Source organism: Culex quinquefasciatus, chromosome 3 (assembly GCF_015732765.1).
Source record: "Culex quinquefasciatus strain JHB chromosome 3, VPISU_Cqui_1.0_pri_paternal, whole genome shotgun sequence".
Taxonomy (NCBI): domain Eukaryota; kingdom Metazoa; phylum Arthropoda; class Insecta; order Diptera; family Culicidae; genus Culex; species Culex quinquefasciatus.
In genome coordinates this window covers 40,700,243-40,728,096 of record NC_051863.1, presented here as the reverse complement: position 1 = coordinate 40,728,096, position 27,854 = coordinate 40,700,243, and the positions used below count along the sequence as shown (strand labels likewise).

Sequence of the window (27,854 nt, the reverse complement as noted above, 5' to 3'; positions counted from 1 at the left end):
TTTAATTGTTTTGGCATTAACTACAGCTTTCAAACAAACTTTAAATGGAAGTTGATGTTGGAATTCATCAAATAACACAGTTTTGACATTTATAATGCGAACTTATATCCAAATAATTGATAAAACAAGATGAAGTGTCCGGGTTTCGAAGCGTCCGGGAATTCGAATCATGACGTTATCTGTGCGTGATCGTGAGAATATTTTGAAAGGAAAATGATAAAATTCTGAGTCAGCTTAAAATGCTTTTTTTAATTCAGTAAAGGCATTTTCTTTGGAAAACATAACAAACATCAAATGCTGGATTAATAACTTTATTCGATTAAATAGTTGTGAGATAAGTTAGTTTTTTTGTGTGATAATATTGACCCATTAAACCATAACCGTTGATAAATATTGTAATGAGATTAGTGTTATATCATTGTAAGCAATATCATATTAATCATCTTTAATTCAAAGCCGTCGACGACAGCACCGCCACACCCCGCTCGTAGAAACTGTGCGGATCCTGTCCGGGCGCGACCGTCATGTCGACCGTAAACAGCAACTCCGTGCGGGTCGAGTTCAGATACACCGGCAGCGTCAGCTTTGTTGGCCGTGCACCCTCCGCATCGATGCGGGTCCACTTGAGCAGCGTCAGCGGCAGCTCCGTCATGATGGCCGACGTCAGCAGCAACTGGTTGTTCTTGCACTGGGCACCCTGCAACTTCAGCCCGGATATACCGAAGCTGCTGTCCTTCAGGTTGTCGAACCCGTCCGAGCCGTTCTCGGTGATGGTCACGTTTAGGGTGAGTTCCTCGAGTGACCAGCTGTTTGCCTGGGCTACGCACTGGCGCGTGGCCGTAATGTACGCCTCCGGGTTGAACAGTCCGCCCAGCCACACGGGGAAACTCTGCAGTTCCTTGGCGCCAGCTTGCGAAACCAGCGTGGACACCTTTTGCAGCTGTTGGACGCGTTGGCTAAAGTCCGTGACCCATTGGATTACCGTGCAACCGACGGGAACGGTGTAACGTCTCCAGCCGGCTGGGAGAATTCCTCGGACCAACTCGCTGAGCATAGTACGATGGTAGTTGGTTTGCTTCTTTTCGCCCTGGCAGATGAAGACGACGTCCTGCAGATCACTGACCACGGTTTGCAGCAGCTTGGCTCCGGAAGAGACTTCGCGTTCAAAGTAGCGGTAGAGTGGATCCTTGATGTTCTCCACGGTACGGCGCAGCGTGGCCAGTTGCTTCGGCAGCAGTTCCAGCCAGGTCAGCGCACTGTTGTGCAGCGTCTTCATCCACGAGGGACGTCCATCTTCCTGGCGGGTCTGCACCGCGTCGAGGCTTTCGTCGTTGCTGTACGCGAGCTCGTCGTCGTCCTCCAGCTGCTGCATCTTCAACAGCTTGCTAATCAGATCGGTTCCACGAGTGGTGAGCAGCACTTTTTCGGCGTTGTTCGGCAGCCCAAGCCATGACGGCGTCTGGCGATCGGCCAGCGCTTCGATCCACTTCAGGAAGTGGTCTCGCCGTGTTCCGTCCGGCATCGTGATGTGCCGTTGGCCGTTTGGACCGCCGGCAACTCCGTCCACGTTTGCCACCAGGGCAAACTCCGCTTCAAAGCTGTGCGCGGTGAAGAGCTTAGAGAGGAAAGAAGAGAGCAGCCGTTGATCAAAGTCGTTGTCGATCTTGCCACCGTAGATGCTTTGGGAAAGTAGGGTTACTAGCGCATCCCACGGAACCTTCTCCGGGGGAAGATTTGTGCGACCCATGGCGGTAGCATCGATCCAGGTGTCCAGCGTATCGCAGGCAACGCGCAGATCGGACTCGTTGAACTCGTACTTTTTAGCCCAACCCAGTGGGACGTAGCGGAGACGTTCCTGCACGATGGCGTGGAACCACGAAAGAAGAAAGTAAAGTCGGGCGCGTTCGCTCGGGGGTTTCATCATGCGTGCAGCCGGTACGGTCGAGAACGTACGCAGCAAGTTGGCGCGAATGCCTGGCGGTGGTTCGTACACGAAGATACGACCGGCACGCAGCAGGTTGACCGGAACTTTCGGGTTGATTTCCATCGTGAGGAACAGCCGGAAGCCGGAGTGGGGCTGCAGCGAGTGCAGTTTCTTCTCGAGTTGGACGAGCCATTGCGGGGCCAGGTGGACGTTCTTGAGCAGCACCCAGCGGCCGGTTTTGCACGCCATGTTGATGGCCCGTTCGGCTTGGTTGAAACCTTCGGCGGATCCGATGGCGATGCTGGAGATTTGCTTGTTCAGTTCGGCGGCCAGGTCGTCAACGCGTGACGAAGCGTCGTAACCGGTGACGGAGCAGAGCAGCGCCGGCGTGTTGCTTGCGATTTCCTTCTCCACACAGGCGGTAAAGTCGAGCTCCTTTTCGGCGTTGGGCATGAAGTGCTCTCCTAGTACGGTGGATACAAAGAGATGGGCCGCGGCGATGACGCGATCCGGTCGGAATGCCTGAATCAACAGCAGCTGATGCATCGAGGATGAGACCGGCGACAGGGCTTTGGATTCGTCCCACAGTTGGGGCACGTTTTGTTCGGGTGATCCTTGCTGCAACCAGGCCGACAGTTCCGGCATGGATTGGATCTTGTCGAGAAGCTTGCGGAAGATCGGTAAGCGGTTTGCGAGGCGCGTAACCGATTCCAGCTGTTCGGCGCTTACTCCGTCCACGTGGTGAGCAGACGAAACCAGGCCTTCCTTGTTGCGCAGGAAGAAGCTAAACTCTTGATCCAGGTTCGCTTCGTTGGTTCCCTTGAGATGGATTCGACACAGCAAGATGGCAAACGTAAGCCGGTCAGCGTGCAGCATTCCGCGAGCAACGCGATCGTAACAAACCGTGTACAGATCGGAGGTGATGATCGACAGTCGTGCCGTGTGGTCGGTTTTGCCGTCCAGTTTCGGGTTGTTGTGCAGCACGGTGCTGAAGATGTCCAGGAACATCTTCAGCGAGTACTGGTACAGGAAGTGGACCTGGTTCAAGCTGTCCATGGTGAAGTAAATGTTGCTGCACGCTTGGGACAGTGAGAGATACTGTTGCGAAACAGTTTCGATCTCTCCGATGACCTTGTCGGTTTCCTCGACCTTCTGACCGATGTCGGCCGCTTCCTTCTTGAGCGTTTCCAGCGTGGTGATGACGGAGTCGTCGTCCAAAATCTTGCCCTTGGCGTCGTTCAGCGCCTGCAGCAGACTCTTTTCCAGCTGACGCAACCGCAGATGGAACTCACCCTGCAGCTTCAGCAGATCCGACCGCTTCTCGTCAATGTCGGGGCGTTCGGCCTTCAGCACCTGGTTCAAGCACTGCGATTGCAGCGAGCTTCTCGTCACGGTAAAGTTGACGAACGTGACACGAGAGCAGATGTCCGGCGGGAACTCAACGGTCGGGTCTCGCGTCGACAGGAAGATTACGAAGGACGGGGACAGATCGATGTCCTGGTCGCCGAGAGTTATAAGCACACGGCCACCGGTACGGCGCAACTCACGGTTGAGAACCGGGTTCAGGATCGGATCGTAGTTCTCGACGTCTTGCACGAGCAGTGGATTACCGAACCGGAGTGCCGACTCGAGATTCTTACGGAACGAATCGTCCAGGAAGCTGGTCTTGGTGATCTTTTTGTCCTTGAACTCGTTCATGATGAACTCGGTGGCTTGTCCGGACGGGTCGATAATCAACGGGTACCGGTTGAAGCGCTTCAGCATAATCGCGTTCTCCGTGCAAAGATCGTCAGTTGGCAGGGCATTCGCTTGCCAGCGCAGTCGCTCGTCCGGATTGGACAGATACTCGGTGCGGGCAATGTCCGCCCGGAACTGGATGTTGGCGGCTTGCAGGTGCTGGCACCAGGTCGAGAACAGGTTGCTACGGTAGTGCTGGTCAAAGTAACCGCCGTACGCGATGAAGGCCGCCGACAGCAACACGTCTCCGATGATGGTGGACATCTGCGAGCGGAACGTCTCACTGGTGGCCTCCCAGCGCTCCCGCTCGATGACCAAACTCTTGAGCAGGGCAATCGACCGATCGACCTTGGCCTGGACGTTCTCCAGGTCCGTCTTGATGGCCTGCGCTTGCGAAATCAGCTGCGCGTACTCTTCCTTGTACGAGGCGATACTCTGCTCGAGCTGCGTGATCAACTCCTTGACTTCCTGGCCGTGCTTGATGTTGGTGTCGGCACGTCGCTCCAGCGAGTCCAACTCATCGCGCAGCGGTTCCACGCGCTTCAACATGTCCGCGTACTCGACCTACAAAGGAACGATGGATTAGTTCTTGAAGATGACAATAAGGTAAGACTCAATCCTCACCTGAGCAATGGCCCACTTGACCATGGGACCGCACGCCATCGAGGCGCGGTTGACCTTCTCAAAGTTGTAGTCCGGATTGCTCAGGTAGCGGGACTTCATCTTCTCGCGGACATCGTCACTAGATTTAAGAGAGTTAACATCAGAACGGGTCGCAGGACACTTGGTACGCGATCAAGCAACGCGGGTTAGTTCGCAACGTTAACTACAAAGTGTTAGGACACGCAAAGCTACCAGCGAACCAGCATGCATTCAAAGCTTTTTACAGGTCGTCTATTGGGAAGGGGCAGCGAAACTCTTCAAAGGTGTGCTAAACTAACGGGGGACGAAGAAGACTTGGGAAGTTTCGAGACTATTTCTAACGGTGGTGGTGCAACTAGAGCACAAAAAAGGAAGATAAAACCAACCAAACTAGTGAAGAAGAAAAAGAAGTGTGGAAACAACATGCTTACGTTATGTCTTCGGTACTGAAATTAGACACAATCGAATTGATAAAGTTCTCCCGCATGATGACGGCCCGGATCGACTTCCAGTCGGACGCGTTCTCGCCGAGCAGCAAACAGATGGACTCCAGCGCCAGCTTGACGACGGCCGGCGGATTCGCCATCGAGCGCACCTCGACCAGGTGCTGCTTCTTGATCGATTTGACCGCTGTTTTTTTGTTGGTGTTGTTTTAGTAGGTTTGGGTTGGATATAAATATTGTTTTTTTTTGTTGTTGTTTGTGGTGCGGTGATGGTTAGCAAACAAGGTGTGTGAGCAGATCGAACAGATATTTTTGTTGTTTTAAAACAGTGGTGATTGTTGGATGTTAGGCGTGGTGAGGTGACGACAATGATAAAGAAAGAGAGAAAGAAAAATCGGATCGTTTAGTTTTGATGATGCCAGCCAACATGACGAAACAATGATTGGATAAATATTTTGTTGAGTAATATATAATTTCACATTAGAAGCGAGCAATTCCACATAAACTCCATTAACACCTCAAATTTGCTCCAAATACGAAAAAGAACCTCCAAACTCTCTCTGAGAATCTCGCTCTTGCTCACTGTCTTGCCTAGTAAAATAAAATGAGAAATTCTCTTGGAAATGTTCAAGATCAGCAGCAACAAGTTTTAATAGTCATTTTCAGTTATTTAAATAAGAATAGAAAAAAACGCATTGGTCAATTATTTAAAAAAAAGACTAGTGGAACTCGGAGGAACGGAAAAGTCAACAGAAACGAAAAGTCTCATAAGACCGAATCTCAAAATGCCGAAATATATCGTTGGATTTTGTTTCATTCTCAAAATAAAGTTAAACAAAGGAAAAAGCTATAAAATAAATCATTTAATTTTCAGTCAAAAAAAAAAAAGAATATTTGCAAATTAAGAAATTTAAATATTCAAAAATATAAATATTCAAAACTTCAAATTTGAGATTTTCAAGAATTATAAATTCAAAAACTAAAGAGATTAAAAATTTAGTAATGAGCAATTCTCTACCAAAAACGGAAATGAATTTTATTTGTATTTTTTGATTTGGCTCAAACTTTGTGGTGGCCTTCCCTATGGCCAAATATGCTATTTTGTGTCATTGGTTCACCCATACAAGTCTCCATACAATTTTGGCAGCTGTCCATACAAAAATGGTATGTAAATATTCAAACAGCTGTAACTTTTGAGTGAATTTTCTGATCAATTTGGTATCTTCGGCAAAGTTGTAGGTATTGTTGAGGACTTTTGAACCATAGAGAAACATGGTCAAAAAATCTGCCGCCGAGTTATGATTTTTTGAAAAAAATAGTGATTTTTGGAAAAAAAATCGAAGTTTCATGCAAAAACATGTTTGACATTATTTTTTAATGCAAAATTGAATTTGCAATCCAAAAGTACTTTACAGATTTTTTGATAAAGGGCTCCGTTTTCAAGATATAGCCACCGAAAGTTTGATTTTAGCGAAATATTTGCAGTTTTTCAATTTTTAAAAATAGTGACCATGAGAGACCATTTCTAAAAAAATTTTTTTTGAAAAGTTCAGAAAATTTTCTATAAAATTGTCTAAGAGACATTGAAGATTGGACCTCTATGGCTCAAAAGTTGCGGATTTTTGTCCCCTAAAACATTAAAAAAAAATCTCGAAAAACAAAAAATACGTATTTTGGGAAATTGAGTTTTAGTGAAAAAAAAAGTTGATAAAAAAAATCTGCAATTTTTTTTCCCGTGTACCTATTTGTTTCTCAAAAGTCCTCAACAATACCTACAACTTTGCCGAAAACACCAAATTGATCAGAAAATTCACTCAAAAGTTACAGCTGTTTAAATATTTACATACCATTTTTGTATGGACAGCTGCCAAAATTGTATGGAGACTTGTATGGGTGAACCAATGACGCAAAATAGCTTATTTGGTCATAGGGAAGGCCCCCACAAAGTTTGAGTTAAATAAAAAAATACAAAAAATAAAAATTGTCGAAAACGGCCGATTTCATAGAGAGTTGCTCTAATGTAAAAATTAGAAAAACGTAAAAAATCTGAAATTTCAATAATTAGAAATCAAAATTTAAGAATTCAGCATTTAATTTTTTTTTATTAATTGGAAATGCATTATTATTGTAAAATTTTGGAATAAAAAAATAAAATTTTTGGAATTCTAAAACTCAAAAATAAAAAAAATTACTTAAAATCTGAAATTCCAAAAACCAAAAATTTCAAATAAAAAAAATCAAAATTTAAAGAATTTAAAAATAACAAATTAAAAAATCAAATTTCAGTTAATAAATAATTTTAAAATCCAAGAAATTCAAAAACTAGAAATGTTGGAAGTCAAAAATGCAAATGTTTGAAAAAGATTTTATTAAATTAAGAAATCAAAAATTTAAGAACTCAATATTTTGATGTTTTTTTTGCATTTTGTTTTGATGTTTTTTTTGAAATTCCAAAATTAATAATCATAAAATTCAGGAACTAAAAAAATATTCAAAAATTGAAGAACTGAAAAGAGTAAAATTCAGAAATTCTCTATACTAAAAAAAAAACGAAAAATCAAAAAATCCAAAGTTGGAAAATTCAACTATTCTAACTTCAAAATAAAAATGTTCTCATTCCCTAATTTAAAAAATCTACAAATTGTGAAATTTAAAAAATTAAGAAGCTTAAAAATCTACAAATTCAAAAGTTCTCAGAAAAAATAGGAAAACTTCAAATTGCAAAATTTTATAATTTTGATTTTTTTAATTTGCAAGAAGGCATTTTAGTCAGAAATTTGCTGCAGATGTGCTATCTCTTTCTAGGAAAAGTTTTTCGTCAGGCGACTTCTAGCTGGTTGTTTTTGGCTGACCATCCGATATGTCAGCAAACATATTTCACGGGGCTGTGACAGCTCGAGCTCGGTTATTGTTTGCATCAGGACACTGTGACGAGGAGGTCGTAATTTTTGGGTTAAATTATATATTTTTTTTCACTGGTCCAAGAAAGCCTTCATCAAAAATACAAATATCTTAAAATTCAAGAATTAAAAAATGAAAAATCTGAAAATCAAAACTTAAGTCGCGAAATTTCTACAATTAAATAACCTTTAATTTCAAAATAAAAAATTAAGCTCAAAAATTATAATTATAATTGAATAAAAAAAACTAAAATTATAAAATTGAATTTCTAATTGAAAAATTCGAAAATCAGGGGATTTTATTTTTATTATTATTTTTTGAATGTGTGCTCCAAATGGTCGAAAATTACCTGGTTTTATATAATTTAGGATAGTGGCAAAAATGGTAGAATTTAAAATTTCTAAATTTAAAAAAAAATTGAATTGAAAGAATAGAAATATTAAATTTATATTTTTGAATATACTTTTTATATTTTGAAATTATGATTTTTTTTTGGGCGGTTACGCAAAGAAAGGGAATAGGAAAGTTGCGCCTTGGCTGCGTTTCTTCCGAGCTCCGTACTTAGCTTTAATCGATTTGAGGTGAAATGTGACCCACATGGAATTGCTCCCCTTGTTTATGTTGTACGAGATTAGCACCCTTCCCGGCGGGGAATTAAAGGATTAATTTCGTACACGGTCCTCATTCCGCATTCGAGTGCCAAAAGTTATCACATTATATAATGGTTGGTTTCTGGTTTGTTTGTTTGTTTGTTTCACATCACTTGAAGCGGACACGGCTCTCTGGTTTTAGTTGTTCCAGCATTATTAGCGAAGGTTATTATTATCGTATACACATATCCGAAGGTACTAGGTTTGTAGAGATTCTGCGAACGATAATTACGTAAGTTGGGACGTGTCAAACTTGACGATCGACGTGATGAAACTATCTTTGACCAGTATTCCCCGGATGGCCTTCCAGTCGCCGCCGCGATCGTCCTCGCCGAGCAGCAGACAGACCGACTCCAGCGCCAGCTTTACGGGCGCCGGCGGATTGGCCATCGTGCGCACTTCGGCCAGCTGCTTCTTCTTAATATTGCTAACGGCTAACGTGTGTGTGTTTCAAAGTGCATTTTTTTAAATTTTGTCAAACCCTGCGAAAAAAAGGCGAACCATACAAGAGCAAACTTACCCGCTTGAGCGTCGATGACGGCCGGTTCGACCTGGGCCAGATCGGCCATCACGTCCTTGCGCTTCTCCTCGATCTTGATCGTTTGCTCGGCCAGCTGCTGCTGGATCTCCTGCGACTGGACCTTCTTCTTCTCGGCCTCCTGCTGATCCTTGAACATCTGCTTCAGCTTGGCGTTCGCCGCCTCGTTCTTGGAGTGCAGCTCCTGGGACTTGACCGCGAGGGATTTCTGCATCTCTTCAACCTGAAATGAGCGCTTGATGAAGAATACAGTTTCGAAAATATAGTTTAAAGATGACCCAACCTGCTCGACGGTTTCGGCAATCTTGTTGAGACCGACGTTCAGATGCAGCTGCTGCTCTTCCAGGTCGCTGCGCTTCTCCGAGTACAGCTTCACAAAGTGATGGATAAAGTCCAGATAGTGACGTGGGGTAATGGCCATCGTGCGGCCTCCGCGCTTCGCCAGTCGGCCGTTCGCCTTGTGCAGCGTCTGGTGGACGTACACGCACCCGTTGATGACGGCATCCCGGTGGGAGGGCGTGTTGTTGATGAGCGGACAAGCGGCGGGGAAAAAGTCCGGCGCCGACCAGGTTGGTTTGTCCAGGTCGACACGGGTGGTGAACTCTTTGCCCACCTGGAACAGGGCCGAGTCGGACCAATCGCCGAACCAGTTGAGCACGCAACGATTGAACAGTGCGGGGGAGGTCGCGGCACGATCCTTCAGGCCGTCCGTCGATGGGTTCATCGTGAAGACGACGTGCAGATTGCGCATGACCTGTTGCGTGAACCACTTGTACAGCTCGTCGCTGGAATCCAACATGAGTCCTTCGCGCTGAGCTCCTTCCTTGCACTGGGTCATCAGAGTGGTGTACTCGTCTCCTTCGAACAGACCGGGCACTTCTCCGTTGGCCAGCAGCGTGTTCATGCGTTCCAGGAAGCCCGAGTCCAGCACGTTCGATTCGTCCAGAATGAAGGCAATCTTTTCGTCCTTGCAACCCGATCGACGCAGCACACAACGCAGGTCTTCGTCAAAGTCTTCGCTGGTGTACTTGTTGTGTACCTTGATCTGGAAGATCGACAGCCCGTTCATCCAGGCGACGAAACGGGACAGCGTGGTCTTGCCCGCACCGGACACTCCAATCAGCAGCAAGTGACCTTGCGGTTGACGGAAGATACGATCGATACGCAGCACGTGCTCGAGCACTTCGTCAAACAGCACCAGCGGTACGTCCAGCTCTTCCTCGTAAAACACCTTCAACCGCGCCTTGACGTAGTCCCGCAGCTCGGCCCGGTTGACCGGCATGTAGTCCTTCGACAGCCAGTTGCTGTACAGAATTGGCCGTTCGAGTGCCTTCTCGCGATCCACGCTGGGGAAGTGCTTCATTGCGACCAGGTCGATGTTTTCGTTGGTCCAGCGACGTTCGGATTCTTCAACCAAACGGTCCTGGAACAGACGAAGGGCTTCGTGGGCCCACAGCCGCACCAGTCCTTCAACGGCGAGGTTGTCCAGCGGACGAATAGCTTCACAGATACCGCGCACCCAGCGGGTCATTTCACGCGGCGAGTAAACGTAGTGCGGCTGCATGTCCTGCGTGAAGCGATCCTGCGACGACAGATAGAACTCGACCATTGCGTTGGTTAGGGGTTCGGCGTACCCGCGAAGGCTCGGCATCAGACGCAGCATAGCTCGGCTGAAGGTGCCGTAGATCTGCTTGAGCGACGTCTCTCCCGGGTAGTCGACGTAGATGATGGGGACGTGGCGCAGGAAGCGATGGGACAGTGGTTTACGGCCGGGGTCCGTCGGCGGATTACAAGCTCCGACAAACTGGATGCGTTCGAGCGAAACCCAAGACTGATCTCCGGCACGGTAAAAGCCCTTGTGTTCCACCAGTTGACGCAGGAACGAAATGACACGCTGCGTTCCATACGAGTCCATGTCGGGCAAGTTGATTTCGTCGCAGAACAGAACGAGCCACTTGCCCAGTTGAACCGGCGCCAGCACCACTCCGTTCGGAGTCTTGCGATACTCGCAGTAGTGGTCGAAAGTTTTCAACAGCAGCTCCGGAGTGGTAGCGGACGAGAAATTCAATCCGACCACCTCCATATCGGGCAGGGCACGAAGGGCCGAGAACAGGGTCATGGTCTTACCGGAACCGGGCGGACCGCACAGTACCAGTGGTTTGTGCTCCGCCAGCCACGTGTACAGCAGCGACTCGTGGCGAACGGTGTCCAGTGTGGGCACGACCACGTCCGGAGCGGCCACCTTGTGCGTCTCAACTTCGATGACCGGCACCTTGTTGGACCACGGCACCCAATCGCCTTGGATGTTGACTTCGTAGTCGATGATGGGACTTCCGCTTTGAGCTGGCAGCGTGACGGTGGTGACACTGCGCAAAAAGTCCCCCAGGTCGGAGCGAACCTTCAGCTTGGCGTCACCGGCAAAGGACCACAGCAGCGAGTAGATCAACAGCTTCGGGATGTACTGCTCGAGCTGCTCCGGTGGAACGGGGAAGTCCGGGTGTTGCTGGTTAAAGTTGAGCACGTTGCGAGCTCCCTGGTTCAGCATCGAGAACAACGAGCTGAGCGCACGCAGTCGGGTAAAGTCCATAATGTGCTCCTGACCCATGGCGTACTCCAAGCAACGAACAACCAATCCGTCCGACGTAAAGTATGGCTGCAGAAGGGACGCGATTTCGCGTTGAGTTTGCAGTGCCGGCGTCAACTCGTCCTCCTTGTCGCTGGCCTTCGACGTAGTGAAGCTTTCCTCTTCGCCATCCTCGAGCGGAATGTTCTTGATGCGTGCCATGTAGTTTTCAAAGATCATCTCCGTTGACAACACATCCTCCGAGAACCAGACCATACCGCAACGAGACACCGTGGCCAGCGTGGCGTACTTCAAGTCCTGCACCTCGAACATGATGCGCACGTTCGGCGGTAGCGACAAACGCTCTCCGTTGGGCAGCGTCAGCAGCTTGTTGTCGTCCAACACCGAGTTTAAATTCTCAACCCACTCGGGATCTACGTCCCCGTCGAAGATGATCCACTGCCGCTTGTTGATCTCACCGCGCACGTTGTCGATGATCTTACGTAGAATGTGCGTGAACAAACCGTCGGTCCACTCGCGCGTGTTCGGATCCAACACACCGTACAGCGCCTCCTTCGAGATGGCCTTGGGGTCAATTACGTGCGCAACTCCCTCGGTGCCCTCGAAACGCTCCAGCGATTTGAGCAACACTCGCCAAGCCGTAGATTTACCGGATCCGGACGGACCCACCATCATGAGCCCGTGGTTGAGGTTGGAGATTTGGTACAGTTGCAGCACCTGGAGGTAGACACGGAACCCGGTTAGAATAACCAACAGAGGGAAGTTGTAAGCGCAGATAAGGCGAACACAAAAGCAAAAAGCGATTTTCGACACCGGAACTCACTTTGTCCACCCAAGTTTCGCCAAATCCCTTCGAGTTAGTGTGTTAGAAAGAGAAATGTGTTAGTGTTAATGAGGGTCGCTTGGTCCCACAGCCGGGAACACGCTCAACTCACCTTCTCCATCCAGGCGCCGCCCTGTTCCTCTCCTTCGCCGCACACCAAAAACTCCTCGGCGCAAACCTTGCGGATCTCGTCCTTGAGGCCCTTCATCTCGGCCCGGGTGTAACCGACGTTCGGGAAGACGTCACTCAGCAGCGAGAATAGGAGCGGAATGTCTTCGGCGACCAGTTTCGGCACCATCGTCTCACACACGGACTGGATGAGGATTTCCTGCTCGGGCAAGTTCTCGGCGATCGACGCTTCGTCGATGTTTTCTTCGCCGCGTTGCTTCATGAGTTCCTTGATGCGCATGATGCGGTCACGCTTGACGTTACCGGCGGACACCAGCACGGATTTGAGCGCACGCAGTCCAAAGTCGTAGTGGGATTGGTTGGACAGCTGTTCGTCGCAGAGCTTGAAGAAGGGTACGATCTTGCAGGCGAGCTTTTCGGCCGTGCGGAAGCCTTGGCTGAACAGCATCACTTCGGCAATCAGTTGACGGTCTGGCGTTGTCATGGCCAGCGAGCGGAACAGTTTCTTGAGATTGTCGGGCAGGTTGGAACGACCGGCGTAGCCAGGGTTCATCGTGATGAAGATTGCCATGTCGGTCGAGACGCGCACCTGCTTGCCGACCAGCTCCACCGTGATGCTTTGGGCGTCCTTGAGACTGTCCTGCAGAGACTTGAGCGCCTCCTGGATGGTTTGGATCTGCTGCGAGACGGCCGACAGCATGCGTTCCTCGAGCCGGTTGAACTCGTCGAAGCAGCCCCAAGCGCCGACCTGGCACAAGCCAACAAAGATACGGCCCATGGCCTGGAAGTCGAACGTTTCGTCGCAGTTGAACACGAGCACAAACCGGCCCAGCTGATTACCAAGGGCCTTTACCGATTCCGTTTTACCAGTACCGGCCGGACCGAAAGGTGATCCACCAAGCCGTGCTTCGAGCGCTTGTGTCATCGTCAGGTAGCAGCGATCGGTCAGCGGCGTCTGCACGAGTCGATCCTGCACGCCCAGATATTCAAAGCCATAGTAGAACCGGGCGTTGGCCATGTGGATGGTCAGCTGCTGCAGCACTTCCGTTTGGCGCGGATCAAAGTAGAACCGCATCTCGCACAGCCAGTGGAAGGACTTTGGATTGCTCACTCCGTGGGCGATCAGGCGTCGCGTAACGGTACGCTTGTGGACAAACTCGTTGATCAGATGTTCCAGCTTCTTACGGCGCAGCGCCGGCTGTTCCTGCAGGACGGAATCCGCCAACACGTTCAGCGTTGCTTCAACCGTGCTCAAAACGCGATTCAGCGGAGATTTGTTGCTTGGGCTATCGGTGGCCTGCTGAAGAGCAGCTTCCACATCTTCGGACCACAGAATCTGCGCCGCAAGCACAACGATCTGCGCCTGATATTTGTCACACCACTCCATGTACTTTTGCGGGTCGATTTCGTCCTTGAACTGCTTAATGTCCTGCACAGCCTGGGCCAGGTACGAGGCCAGCGTGAACCGCATTTCCTTCTCCACCAGCGTCAGCCACTCGTTGATCTTCGGGTGATCGATCGTCGAAACCGGCTTAATGAACTTCACCTCTTCGCCTTCGCGCGACGCGATACCCAAAATCACGGTGTTGTCTTCGTTCAGCAGAATGGAAGCAACTCCGGCAAACATCTTTTTAAAGTGCTTCTGCAGCCGGGCGACGTTCTTGCTGTTGCCGATAATCTCCAGCAAATCTTCGTCTCCGACAAAGTAGAACCGCGGGAACGACGTACGCTCACGCTCAAGGTACTCTCCGAGTGCCTTCTGGATCTTACCGAGCAGATCGGCTAAACGTTCAAGCGATCGCTGGACGGCGGGGATGTTCAGCACGTCCATAACCTTGGGCGATTTGGCGACCTTTTTCATGAGGCCCAAAAACTCCGAGCTGATGCTCTGGAAGCGGGACGTTTCGACTGGGAGTAGCGTCTTGATGTCGGCACTTCCGGAAAAGATGCCCTCCAGATAGACCCAGCGACGTTGCACGTCGATCCAAACGTCAAACAGTGAGTTGATGCGGTTCAGCTTCTCCTCCCAGGTTAGCGCTTCCTCTTCGAACACCTTGTAGTACGGGGACAGCTTCATGGCGGCAACCGAGTTGATGTGCTCCTTGACCTTGTTGAACAGATCGTCCCAACCGCGGATGATGCGACACTTGTTCTGGTAGTTGATCAGATCCAGCTCGTAGTTTTGCCAGCTTTCGCGAACTTGCTTCAAGAACTCCTCCAGCGCCATTTCACCCTGGGCGACCAGGATGATGTCCTTCACGATGGACTCGTTCTTGAGTAGATTAACGTCCCAAACTTGACCCAGGGTCAAATCGGAAAGCACCCAGCTGACGCGCAGTTGCTTCGTGAGCTGCTTCCAGTGACGTTCCTTGAGGGCGTCCGACTTGAGCTCGACAATCATCATGTTCACCTTGATGTAGCTTTGAATGAGCTTCTTCACGTACTCGTAGCTTTCGTACATACGCAGACGGGCGGGAAGTTCCTTCAGCTGATTCATCATTGCCTCGAGCGATTGACGCAGCTTGCGTGGCTGCACCGACAGCCATGGCTTCTCGCGGGTCTCATCGATCTGGGTCCAGATCTTGGACAGCTCGCTCCAAACTCCGCGCAAGTCTTGCAATTCTTCCAGCACCACCGACATGCGTTCGGTGCTGTTGTTCGGAATGGCCGACTCTTGCAGCTCCAGTGCTTCCTTGGCCTTGGCCACGTTGTCACGTTCTTCCTTGAGGCGGGAGAACTTGGTCTCGAAGATGTGCAACTGCTGGAGAGCGTCGTCCGGCCGGGTGCGTCCTCCGGTTGGTTTGTTCTTTTCCCAGTCGTTCAAAAAGTCGACGGTTCGCGACTCGACGGCCTTGTCTTCGGCCACGATCTTGGCCTGCAAGCTGGCGACCTGCGTTTGGATGGCCGAGTCCTTGCGCTTCATGATCTCGTTGAACGCTGACCACTCGCCCTCGATGTTGTCCACGTGCAGCCAGTTGTTGGGGAACTGGAAGCGCTGCCGCTCGAGAATACGTTGGGCTTCGCGGTACACCTCGACCTGTTTGTCCCAGACGAGCATTTCCTTCTTGAGCGACTGGACGTACGTGATGAAACAGACCGCGTCCGAAGTGCTGGCCGCTTCGATGCTCTGCTGCTCCAGATCGCTACGGCTCTTGGAGACCTTGGTGTGGAAGGTGCTCATCTCGTTGCCGAGCAGTTGGCCAAACTTGCTCAGGGCCTCCTTGTGCCACGAGTCGTACTTGAGCGTGACCTTGGCCTGCACCTTGGCGTAATCGATGACGATCGGTCCGTACGCGCGGCGCGTGTCCGACGTATCGAACGTGGTACGCGACTTTTTGATGTCGTTCAAGCACTTGATCCACAGGTTGATGTCCTCGCCGAGGCGACCGTACAGCGTGTCCGCTTGCAGATCCCACAGGCTCTGGTAGCGCAGCCATTCGTCGACGTAGTTGCGAACCTCGGATATTTGGTTTTCGATCGCTCCGTACGAACCTTCCAGCGGGTCGGAACCTCCGGGGAGTTTGGTGAGCAGATTGCGGTACGTCTGCGAAACGGGCTTGTCCAGTCCGACCTGGTAGCGGGAACTCTGCAGGCGCGTTTGCGACGTTACAATCGCTTCCCAGGCGAACAGTTGCTGCATGATTTGGAAGCGTGCCTCCTCGATCGACGGGTACAGATACATCTGCTGGTTGGTGATGCGAATCTCGTGAATCGCGCGTTGAATCTGCGGATCGCCACCGGGCTTGATGGTCGGCTGCGCCGGAGCATCCGTATCCATGGACAGATCAACCTCCTTCTTGTTTCCGGTGAGGGCATCGGTCCACGCTTGAATTCCGGCCTGCAGCCGCGCCGCCAGCTTCTTCTCCACTTCCTCGTCCAACCGGGCGACCCACACGTGCAGGTTCGAGTACTGCTTCAGCGACAAATCGTCGACGGCGTGCTGGATCTTGGATAGGATGTCCGCGAAGGTAGCTGCGCTGTACGGGCACGTTTCGAGCGAACGCACGTCCACATCCAGCTGCTCCTCGACCACGAGCAAATCTTCGACCTTTTCCTGGAACGAGGTCACGTTCTCCGAGAGACGTTGCACGTACGGGTCCAGCTTGTAGCTCTCCCAGACGAGGGCGATTCCCTCGGAGACCAGTGCGAGCACCTCCTTGCGCAGGCCGGCCACCAGCGGGATGATCGAGGCGCGATCTTCAATCTGAGGGGGGAGAAAGGTGCATTAGTAACTGCTCGTAATGGTAAGGACGGTTTCTTTATAAATTGAAAAAAACTTGAGAAGCGAGAAACATCGAACAGATCGTGCAAAATGATCGAATCCGGACAGCGGCGGACAAGCGGAAGCGCGGCAACTGCGAGGGACGCTTCTGTGTTTGTAATTGGTGTGTTCAGGATGGGGGGGGGGGGTGCATCTTTCCAAGACATATCGCGCAGTTGGATTTGACGTGGAAGGACGGGCGAATTTGGACAATTTTTGTATGATTTTTAGTTTGACTCTAAAATAAAATATGAAACATTGAAGAAGAGCACGTAAGCAACTAATAGTACAGCATTTGTTTGAGTTGTTTCAAATAAGCAAGCAATAAAAAGCATAATCATCGCTTGGTAAACAAAATTGAAGCAGCTGCAAATGTCGTCGAATTGAGAGTAGGTAGCCAACGCAAGAGACCAACAAAAAAAAACAACCAAAAATAGTTCTATATAACGAACAAAACAAAAAATTAAATAAAAACGAGAAGTCTTCTACAAATTCGCAATTTTTTTTCGCGATTTTCAAGTTTTCGTTTGTTTTTATTTGGATGAAACTTTGTCCATGCATTCCTTATGTCAAAAGAAGTCATCTATACAGTATCTCACTCTCTATACAATGTTGGGGGCTGGTTTTAAAGAATGGGTACGTAAATGTATGAAAATCTGTTTATTGAGAGGGGATTTTCGGATCGATTTGGTGTCTTCGGAAAGGTTGTAGGTTTTGATTATGACTTTTTGGAAAAAATAGGTCCAGGGAAAAATATTTCCGATTTTTTATTTGTCTTTTTAAACGTTAAAAATATCAAAATACGTATTTCTTAATTTTCGAAATTTTGTGATGGGTTCTTGGGGACTAAAAAAGACATATTTTAAGCATTTTTTTTTTTAAAATATCGAAAATCTAATAATCAGAATCTTGAGTTATATACCTTTTAGGAATATATTTTCGATTTTTTAAGGTTTTGAGTATAAAAAAGTAATTCTTGAAAGAAAGGCATCATTAAAAACATGTTTGAAAGCAAGGGTCCTGATTGCTCAAAATCAACCACTCCATTCGCGAGCACAAATAGCAGGAGACGCGATACTGCCCTGATGAATTCCTACCGTTTGTCACTTTAACAACATTCGCACCCGAACACTCTCTTTTCTACTCTTCTCTCTCTCTGATCGGCTCAGTCTCCGAACGGTTCAGACTAGAGGTGGGCAAAAAAAGAGCGAGCCGCTCAAAGAGCCGGTTCTATGAAAAGAGTGAACGAACCGTGGTTCACAAAAAAAGAACCGCGGTTCTTTTTTATACTCCGGTATAAGATGGCATGATTTTTGTTGTGAATATAATTTATTGAATTTCTGAAAAAAAAAAATATTATAAAACTGAATTGAATTGAAAAGGCATTTTCAAATATTTCAAAGCTTATAAAAATTAATCCCAAAAATAAATGATTTTCAAATCAAAACAAAATACTTTCATTGTACAACTGATTGTACATTATAGTTTTAACGGAATACAAATTTGAGCATTTTAAATTGCAGAATTTGTAAAATATTACAAAAAATCTACTGAATAGTTAAGAGATTTTGGAAATATCCTTTTGTCCGATTAAACTTAAGTGTTTATAGAAAAGAGATCATACCAAGACCTATGGTTTTGGAGGGCATCTTCTCGTTTTAATTTTTATTTTTTGCCAATCAAATAATTTATTAAAGTCCAATGTAAAATAACTTATAAAATCACACGATTCTTTAAAAAAAACCAACCTTTCATCCAAATTTTGAAAAAGAGCGAAAGAACCGTTCAAAAGAGCGGCTCTTTTTAATGAGCGAACGAAAATGAGCGGCTCCAAAAAAAGAGCGATTTTGCCCACCTCTAGTTCAGACCGGCCGATCGTCTCCGATCACTCTGAACTGAGAACATTTTTTCTCTGATGCGCTGCGTTATACTCATTGATTTGGGTTGCTTAGAATCAATGTTATCAATTAAATTGTGCATTTATTTTGATTTCATAACATTATAGACACCATTCAAAGAAACTTCCACCAAGAAAAAATCAAATTGATGACAAACTGAGGGTGTGAAGACAAAAAGACTGCCGCGCTGGCATTTTGTGAGAGTGGCTCTTCGCTGAGCATGGTAGTGTGTGAGTGTCGTCGAGCGACGGAGTCGGCAAATATTTTCACGATTTATTTGTTCGCTGAGTGAACAGTTCGGGCCACTCGCTGGCTGCTTGCGAGACTCATTCGCTCATGAATGCTAGCGGGTTGGAATAGGCGACGGATGGATAGGCGATGAGTGAGTGGTTTCTGTTCATTGAACCGAAAATCAGGACCCTTGTTTGAAAGCTCGTGGACTATTTATTGGATATTCAATTTTTTTTTTTTTTTTTTTTTGAGAGGGTGATCCAACCGCACATCGTTGATGTTGAAACCTCTCAACTGGGCCCTCGTACTGTCACGTCCGTCAGTAGTCTTGTCGTACATTACAGCTAGAACCAGATCTGCCAATGAATTAGTACACTTCGACCAAATAAACACTGACGCTGTATGGATCTGACTCTAGAATAAATGCACAGTTGTGTGTTATTCATAAGTCCAAAATGTTCAATTATTCATATAAGTCCAAATATTCATTTGCGGATAACTACCTAATATGAATTGAATACAAGATTTAAAGTAACCTATCCGAAAGCTACTCTTATCTCAAATCCCCGACATTTTAATTAATAGCCAAAAAATCCAAAACGTTTCTTTTAAAACCTGTCTGGCTTCTTTAAAAAAAACAAAAACAAAAAAATAGATTAACAGTTCATATTTTACAAGTCGTGAATTGAAAAAGAGACGACCATTTGATCGTCAGAATTCCAGTAGATCCTCGATTCGCAACAATGATCGATACAATCATAATCCGACAACCGTTAGTTCAACAGATCAACGAATTTGGTCCGATATCATTTCACTATTGATTGATCGAGACTCTACGGAAATTTTGACAAATCAGAATGGTTTTTATGCTACTTGAATGAAAATCACCGATTCTGATAGAATTACTAAATTCACTATTACTAATTTTGTCACTAAATAACTAAAGGCAAAATATAAAAAGTTGATATTTATAGTTAAAATCCTAAATTCTACAAAAACTAAATTTTTAAAAACCCGCATCCTAACCTGACACCCACATTAAGATAGAGAAAAATCACATATGTATTCATTGTACAAATGTGATATTTCCACTATCGGAGAACCTCCTGGTCTCGATGACAGCTTACCGGCCATCGATTAAGCCCTGAGACTGCGTCAAAGTGGGTTCTCGTAGCATGAAGTGGTGTCACATGGAAAAAAAATGAAAATGCTTCAGCAATATACTGAAAACTTCGATTTTAATTCCACATCGGATCAAATCATACTCCTTGCCAAACAAGCATCAAACCTATGATACTCATTATGACAAAGCCCAGGGACTATTTATTGGATATTCAATGTTAAAAATTTAAACTTTAGCGAAATTTTCTGACATGGTGTCGATCCAAATCTCAAAATAAAATTCCCTGACTTTTCCCTGACCACCAATTATTTTTTATTTTCTATTTTTTACTAATATATCGTTTGGAGCGTTTTTATGGTTTCATGCATTTTCCTTTTTGAATATTAGAAATTTAAGATATTGAAAAAAATCAATGACTTTTTTATTTTATTATTTTAATGAAGGATTCTGCAAAAACTTAAATACTTTTTTTATTTTGATAATCATTTTTTTTTCTAATCGAACATCCAAAATGAGCAACCATAAAATTGTCCTATGTTTTTTTATATGATGATGCCATTTTAAATGTTGCCTTTTACCAAAAAATCTAGAGTTTTTTTAATGGGTCCTATAAACATATGAAACACAATAGAGGAAAAAGCAAAAACAAACATTTTGGCAAAAAAATAAAAAATGTCAACATTTAGAAATTCAGATCTAAAAACTGAATGAAATCTTAATAAAAAAATAATAAAATTTAAAAAATTATAATAAATTGTCGATCTTGAGATTTTAAATTTAAGTTACAGTTCATAATCGATGATCTTACCAAAGCGTCACTTAGAAAAATCGAAGCAAATTTTCCTACATCTTCTTCTCAAAATTTCTCTAACCGAAAAAAAACTCAAAAAATACTTCAAATTTTATCAGGTCTTCTATAATCTAAGATGGTAACAAAAACGGCAGCAATCAAGAACCTAGGAATTTAAGAATTTAAGAATTTAAGAATTTCAGAATTTCAGAATTTAAGAATTTAAGAATTTAAGAATTTAAAAATTAAGAATTTAAAAATTTGAAAATAATATTCTTTTTGTTCTCTTGATTGTTAATTTTAATTTTTTTTTAATTTTTTATTTTAATTAATTTTTAATTTTTGAAAATTGATATCTTTGATTTTTGTTTTCGGATTTTTTTAATTTTTGATTTAAAAAATTTGGATCTTTTAATTTCTTTTTTAATATGAATTTTTTTTGGGTTTTCAAAGGCGGAGAAGCTTCTGTTACGTCCAATCATGCTTATATTTGGGATAAAAGCACAGTACACCCACTGGAACATGTCCAATAATAATTTTTGTGACATCCAAATGTCTGTATCTTCAGGAAAAGTTTGAAATATGATTAAGATTCACAATAATAAAATTGAATGTATCCAGTATAAAAGAACAATAAATAAGGATAAAAAACATTACTCAAAAATTTAAAGAAATTAACTATTCAGAGTCAGTATGTTTAAAAATGAGTTGAGTGTAGTCCGTAACAACCTGTTTATTCCATAAATTTTTGGTTTTATTTCTTTAATTCTTGAATTCAATTCTTTAATTTTGAATTCCATTTCACCATCACTATTTTGCTAACATTTTGAGAAAAATAAAAATTTAGATAACGAATACTTAAGTAAAATTTTGGAAAATTTTCTAACCTTGCATTTTTTTTAGAATTTTAGAATAAGAATTTAAAAAATTAAAAAATCAACAATTCCAAAATATCAGAAATTCAAAATTTGAAAAAAATTGAATCTTTATGCTTAAGAATTTTAGATTTTTTTTAATTTTTGATTGATTCGATTGATCAAAATTTTAACTTTTGATTTTTTAAATCATTCAATTTTTCTGACAAAATGTATGATTTTCTCTATGGTCCCTATATGCTAAGCAAACGACCAATTTTAGAACAAATCTCTGAGGATGGTGGGGCAACTGCCTCATATTGTCCCACCCTGTGTGGGCTAAAAACGAAACTATTGGCACTACGCCCCCCGGGGCATGGCCTTCCTCTAACGTGGGATTTCTGCTCCAGCGCCTCTGACGAGACAGGAGAAACCGGGACCGACGTTTTACTTCACCATCCGATAGAAGCTCAGTGGATAAGGCGGGAATCGAACCCGCGTCTCATAGCATCATCGGGATCGGCAGCCGAAGCCGCTACCCCTGCGCCACGAGACCCCCCCCTGTGTGGGCTAGTAATTTGTAATTTTCAGTTGAACGGAAATCCAAATCAAATCCAAATTATTTGATTTTTAAACCTAAACATATTGCAAACAAGCTAGGCGCTTTTCATCGTGACCCTTTTTTAAGCATTTTTTATATGGAGTTCTGCGTTCCTTCCGGACTGACCAATATAAAAAATAAATATTATCAATGTTGCAAAGTTTGGCCTGGAAGACATTCAAATACATCATCAAGGGCGAATTTTCAAAAAGAAATGAAATTTTGTAGTAATATTTTTAAGATCATCGAAATTCCCTGACCCAGCTTAAAATTCCCTGACTTTCCCTGACTTTTCCAGGTCAAATAAAATTCCCTGACAATTCCAGGTTTTCCCTGACTTTTCCAGAAATCGACACCATGTCTGATCTCTTCAATTAAAATAAATTTAAAATCAGGATTAACTTTTGAAAAGGTCTACAAACAGAAAATTTTCTCTCTTTCATATTTAAGGCCAATTTTTTTTTAATATTTGTATAAAGGATCGGAAAATGTAAATGTGTAGCATTAAAAATCGAACTAATTTAGCTAATGTCTAGTTTCCGCGGTACCTGTCGCAAAAAATTTGAAATTCTTTTAATGATTTTATAATTATGAAATTTAAAAAAAAATAAAATTTAAAAAAAATAAAAGTTTCAAAGATTTTAAGAATTTTAAAAAGTTCCTAAAAATTTTAAAAATTTCAAAAATTTTAAAAATTACAAAATTATGAAAATTTCAATAATTTTAATAATTTCAATAATTTTAAAAATTTAAAAAAAAATTAAAAATACCAAAAAATTTTAAAATTTAAAAATAATCAAAATTTTTAAAAACATTAAAAATTTCAAAAGTGCATTTTGTTAAAAAAAAAACTTAAAAAAAAATAAATTTAAAAAAAAATGAAAAAAATTAAAAATTTCACAAATTAAAAACATTTTGGAAATTTCAAAAATTTCAAAATTTTTAAAAATAAAAAAAAAACAAAAAAAATATTTTTTTAGAATTTTAAAAGTTTCAAATATTTTTTAAATTTTAAGATTTCAAAATTTTTTAACGTTTAATTTTTTTTAACAAAAAAGTCAAAAAATTATAAATCTTAAAAAATAACCATAAAAATTTTCAAAAATTTCAAAATTTTAAGAGTTTTAAAAAGATATAAATTTTTTTTTTAAATATTCAAAATTTTCAATTTTAAAAATTAGCCCAATAAAATTTTAAAATTTCAAAAAAAAATCTAAAATTTCAAAAAAATAAAAAACTTAAAAAAACATTTTTTTTAATTAAAAAAATAAAAATTTCAAAAAAAAATTTAAGAGCTTGAAATAATTATTGATTTTAAAGGTAAACGAGTACAAAAAATAAAAAAATAACCTTTTTTTGCTTCCGCGGTGGGTTTGTTTCGGTGGCAAATTTGCTACCCTAGTGGTGGGGATGACGAAGGTTTTTCTAGGTGGCAAATTTTTGAGAATAATTTCTAAATTATTCTCAAAAAACTTATTAAAAATTAAAAATGAAGAAACTTTAACTAACATTTTATCAATATTTTTTTTTGGAATTAAAGTTTCAGTCAGTCAACAGAAAAAAAAACATTTTTTTGTTTTCCGCGTACCTTTGTTTCTCTGGAAAGTCCTAATCAAAACCTACAAGTTTGCCGAAGACACCAAATCGATCAGAAAATCCCTTCGAATTTCATACATTTACATTAATCATTTTGTATTACCAGCCCTCAAAAAATGTAAGGAGACTTGTATGGACAAACATGGTCAAAGTTTCATCTCAATCAATAACTGCCGTTCTACGCATAATTGTCCCAAAGTGCATCTGAGAAAAACACGATTGAATTTTTTCGACCGTTTTTTTTTTGTGTTTCTACGCATAATTGTCCCATGGGATCCTATTTACCCTATAAGTCCCTTATCATCCCAGTTAGCAGTTGATCACTCTTATTAGTAATCCTCTTGCTATACAATAAGTGAACAAGACACAATAATTCGTAAAACTAATGATTTCGTGAACGAAAATACTTGGTGAGGCAATTATGCGTAGAAGTTCAATGATGGGACAAACAGACTTGTTGTTGTTTTTGATGAGTTTCCGAACAAAGTACTGTATTTTATGAGTTTTTTTTAAAGTGTACATCAAATTAAACTTAAAAATGTCAAAAAGTCAGAATCGACCAAAAATTACATGGGACAGTTATGCGTAGAACGGCAGATAAATACAAACAAAAGTCGATTTGCGAAATCGTAGAGAACCTCTCTGAGTCAAAGAACGAAGCGAACCAATTCTGCGGGAAAGTAATACAAATAAAAAAAAGAAGAGTAAACTAAGTTTGCTAACGTAGCTAATTCTACCTTGAATACTGAATTTTGTGCTACACTCCTATTTGTTAGCTGCATGGGAAAACAATATTGTTGTAAAATACGTTTGTTTTTTAAACTGTACTCTCTGTGGGACATTTTGTTTGTGTGATTGTGTTGCACTGAGAGAAAGAAGTGTTCTGGATGATGGTCAACATTATACTATGTGAGTGATGAGCAACATGTGGTGTAGCAGCAGAAGGAGGACTTGCTTACCTTTTCCAGCGTACGCTCGTACGTTCTGACGCTCTCGATGAGCGAAATCGCAAACGGGTACAGCTGGTTGGCCTGGTGCGCCTTGTTGACGATGGCCAGCGGCACGCGGAAGCCCAGACTCTTCAGGTTGCGCACCTCCTTGTACAGGGTGATGATCTCGGGCAGGAAGTTGACGCGCAGTTTCAGCGTGTTGCCGCGGCCGGTCCGGGAACGGGTCGATTCGATCAGGAAGATTCGACCGGTGATGCCGGTGTTGCGTTCCTGGACCTTGCGGGCCCACTCCTGAAACACCTCGGCGGTCGAGAGCTTGGCGCGGAAGCTGTCGCCGTCGGCTTTCAGCTTTTGGCCGTCAATGTGCGACTCCCAGCCCTTGCCCAGGACGTCTTCGACGCGCTTGAGATACATCGTAAGTTGGTTGTCGATCTGGCGCGCCCAGATGATGGAACCGGCCACCGGGGGAAGGTCGCGAACGACCGACAGGCGGCAGTCCTTGCTCTGGGGGTATTGAACCTGGAAGAGAGACGTTGGTTTAAGCGACCCTCGCCCAAACGATTCCGCGCGGTCTCACCTTGAACTTTTCGTGCAGCGCCTCGATGTCGTCCTTGACGCGTTGGATCAGCTGCGTCTGGTACTCGCGGATGGCGCCCCGGATGTGGGGCCGCACGAACAGCGCATTGAAGCGCGAGAAGATACGGAACATCTCGTTGGCGTTCTTGGCCGTGCCCAGCTGGTCGCGCAGGTGGGCCGTGATGCGCGTCTCGACCCGGTCAATGCGCTCCTCGTACCGCTTGATGGCGGCGTCCCACGCTTCGGAGCCCTCCTTCGAGATGTCCAGACACTCGATCTCCTTGACGTTTTCGTACGCCAGGTTGACCTCCTCGATGGCGTTCGCGTCGGCGCTGTCCAGACTGTACGGTTGCTTGGGGTCGGTTCCGTTGCCGGCGTCGCTGCTGCCGGCCGGTTGACGGGCGGGACGCAGCACGCGCACGATCACCGTGCGCAGCTGTTCGTGCTGGCGCCGGAACTTGCGCATGTGCTCCATGCGTTGCTGCAGCTTCTTGTGAGCCGGAGCGATGCGCCACACCATCTTGATGTGCTCGTCGCGCTTCTTCTTGACGATGTCCCGCAAGATGCCCTGCAGCTTGTCGTACTCGTCGTCCCAGCAGCTAAACACCTCGAAGCACTGATTCATGACGCGCTCGAACTCGTCAAACGGAATGTGCATTAAACGGCGCGTTCCCAGCACCTTCAGCAGTTGCTGGCTAAGATCGCGCGAAATCGCTTCGATCAGACGGAGACAGCGTTGAATCGGGTACTTGGTGCTACGAATCTTGCGCAGATGGTTGAAGATGCATTGAACGGCCTGGCGAATCTTGTCCAGCTCGGTAGCCGACAGCAAATCGTTGATCGGAAAGTCCTTCATCAGCGGGTTGTAATCGGCGACCATGGCCAGGGTTTGCTTCAGTCCGGTGTCGGTGTCAAAGGAGACAGTTGCGTGGAATCGTTTGCCATGTTTCAGAATGTTCAGCGTCAGGGCGACCTCCGGAGATTCGCGCTTTTCCTGGATGCGATGCAGCGCACGCTCCAAGTTCAACCAGAACGAAATCTCCTGCAGCGCCGTGCCCGAAGACGGATCACGGTCCAGCTTGGTCACCTTCTGGATCTCCTTGATCCACCGGTTCACTCCGTTCTGCAGCGTGTTCAAAAACGTCGAATCCTCCACACGATCGCCAAAGTCCGTAATCTTAGCCTTGCGGCCCTCGTCCGCACACTTCTTCACCACCTGAATAACCGTCGAGTTGATGTTGAGCGTCACCTCCGGGATGTCGATGTTCTGCTGCAGGTGCAACAGTCCCATCTCCAGCTCCGCAAGCTTCTTCTCCACCGACGGGGCCATCTTGTCCCCGTCGCGATCAGCACGACCCGACTCCTTGACGTAACTCTTGAAGTACGGCGCCAGCGTCTTGCTGATGAACGAGTGCAGCGTCTCGTACGGCGAACCCTCGGAAAAGTTGATCAGCCGCAGCTGCGAGTGGATCGACTTGTCCGCCTCGATGACGGCACCGCGCTTGATGCACACCAGCGACGCCATCCGTTGGTTCGTAAAGTGGACATCGTTGCTGATGTAGTACTCGGTGTACTTTTCCTCCTTTTCGGTTTCCTCGTTTTCGTCATCTGGAAATGAATTCAAATTAAAATTATCGATTCAGCGCAGTGAAGCGAAAACAAAGTGCAATAATAAAAACAAAAACAACTCGCAGCAGCCTGCTTGTCGTTTTTCGATTCTTCACTTTCCACCTTCATTCTTCCGATTTCTCAACCCACTCCCATCCACCCCCCACCCACTTTCATCGACATCCCCCAATCGAAAAGTGATGACTCAGCGCCCCCCCAGAATCAACGGCCGCCATCTTGGCACTGTCACCCACCCTTAAAGCAGGACCGCTGGATGTACAGGGCTTGCGTTTGCGGGTCCGCCAGAAACTTCCGGATGCACTCCTGGTTGTCCGGCTCGTCCAGCGCGGCGTTCAGCGGTACCGGCACGACGTCCTCCTCCGGCAGCAGGATCGTCACCGCCTTCCGGATGTAGTTGGTGAAGCCGTCGTAGTCCATGATGGCCACCGACTCGGCGTCCACCACCACGGACGGCGGCGGATCGCTGCCCATGCTGCTGCCGACGGTCGCCTCCAGCGAGTCTCCCATTGCTCGGGCGGGAGATTACACGACAGAAAACCTTAACTTTTTCCTCAAATTAATTTGCACAATCAATAACGGGATACGGGGAGCGAAAAACTGCGACACGTCTGCACTCGGCAGAAAATTTTTGACAAGTGAGGAGAAAATTTCAAGGGCGTTGACAGCATTGACGGCGCGTTTTGACAGGCAGGGTTGCGCAAAACCGATGGTTCGTCGATTTTGGAGTGCACGGTGCGATGAGAATATAGAAAAACATTAAACATTTTTGTAGTTTTTTTTTTAATTTCTACAAAAATATTTATTATTGAGAATTGGGTCCTAAAATGAAGCTTAGATTGCTGATATTATTGTTTACAGCGATAAAGCTTATTTTTCTGAGTACAATGACCCTTTGTACGAGCACAAAGAGTTTAAAATGGATTTTTAAATCAATTTTGAAAAATTTACCTCGCGGTCCTTCTTGACAGAAAAGC

At 44.9% G+C, this 27,854-nt stretch overlaps 1 protein-coding gene across 8 annotated transcripts; it reads right to left on the bottom strand.

Moving 5' to 3' along the window:
* Positions 1-295: 295 nt before the first annotated feature.
* LOC6040349 (dynein heavy chain, cytoplasmic) lies at positions 296-27,514 on the bottom strand. Of its 8 annotated transcripts, none has more exons than XM_038262747.1 (11): positions 27,114-27,514; positions 25,253-26,859; positions 24,685-25,194; positions 24,463-24,501; positions 12,355-16,575; positions 12,243-12,269; positions 9,119-12,136; positions 8,818-9,058; positions 8,530-8,731; positions 4,286-4,403; positions 296-4,225 (listed from the first exon to the last, which is right to left on the bottom strand). In XM_038262747.1, the coding sequence occupies exons 1-11, from the start codon at positions 27,385-27,387 to the stop codon at positions 446-448; spliced, it is 14,037 nt and encodes a 4,678-aa protein (XP_038118675.1). In that variant the 5' UTR covers positions 27,388-27,514; the 3' UTR covers positions 296-445. The 8 variants fall into 8 exon arrangements, with proteins under 8 accessions (XP_038118675.1, XP_038118676.1, XP_038118677.1 ...); XM_038262748.1 differs by lacking the exon at positions 8,530-8,731 and adding an exon at positions 4,735-4,933; XM_038262749.1 differs by lacking the exon at positions 12,243-12,269.
* Between the last annotated feature and the right edge of the window lie 340 nt (positions 27,515-27,854).

Bases quoted from the DNA above. Each gene is read 5' to 3' on its own strand.
- LOC6040349 (XM_038262747.1), bottom strand. From the start codon at position 27,387: ATGGGAGACTCGCTGGAGGCGACCGTCGGCAGCAGCATGGGCAGCGAT. The intron at 16,576-24,462 runs GTAGAATTAGCT...CTCCCCCCTCAG, and splicing joins CACAAAATTCAGTATTCAAG to ATTGAAGATCGCGCCTCGAT. The intron at 12,270-12,354 runs GTGAGTTGAGCG...ACTAACTCGAAG, and splicing joins GCGGCGCCTGGATGGAGAAG to GGATTTGGCGAAACTTGGGT.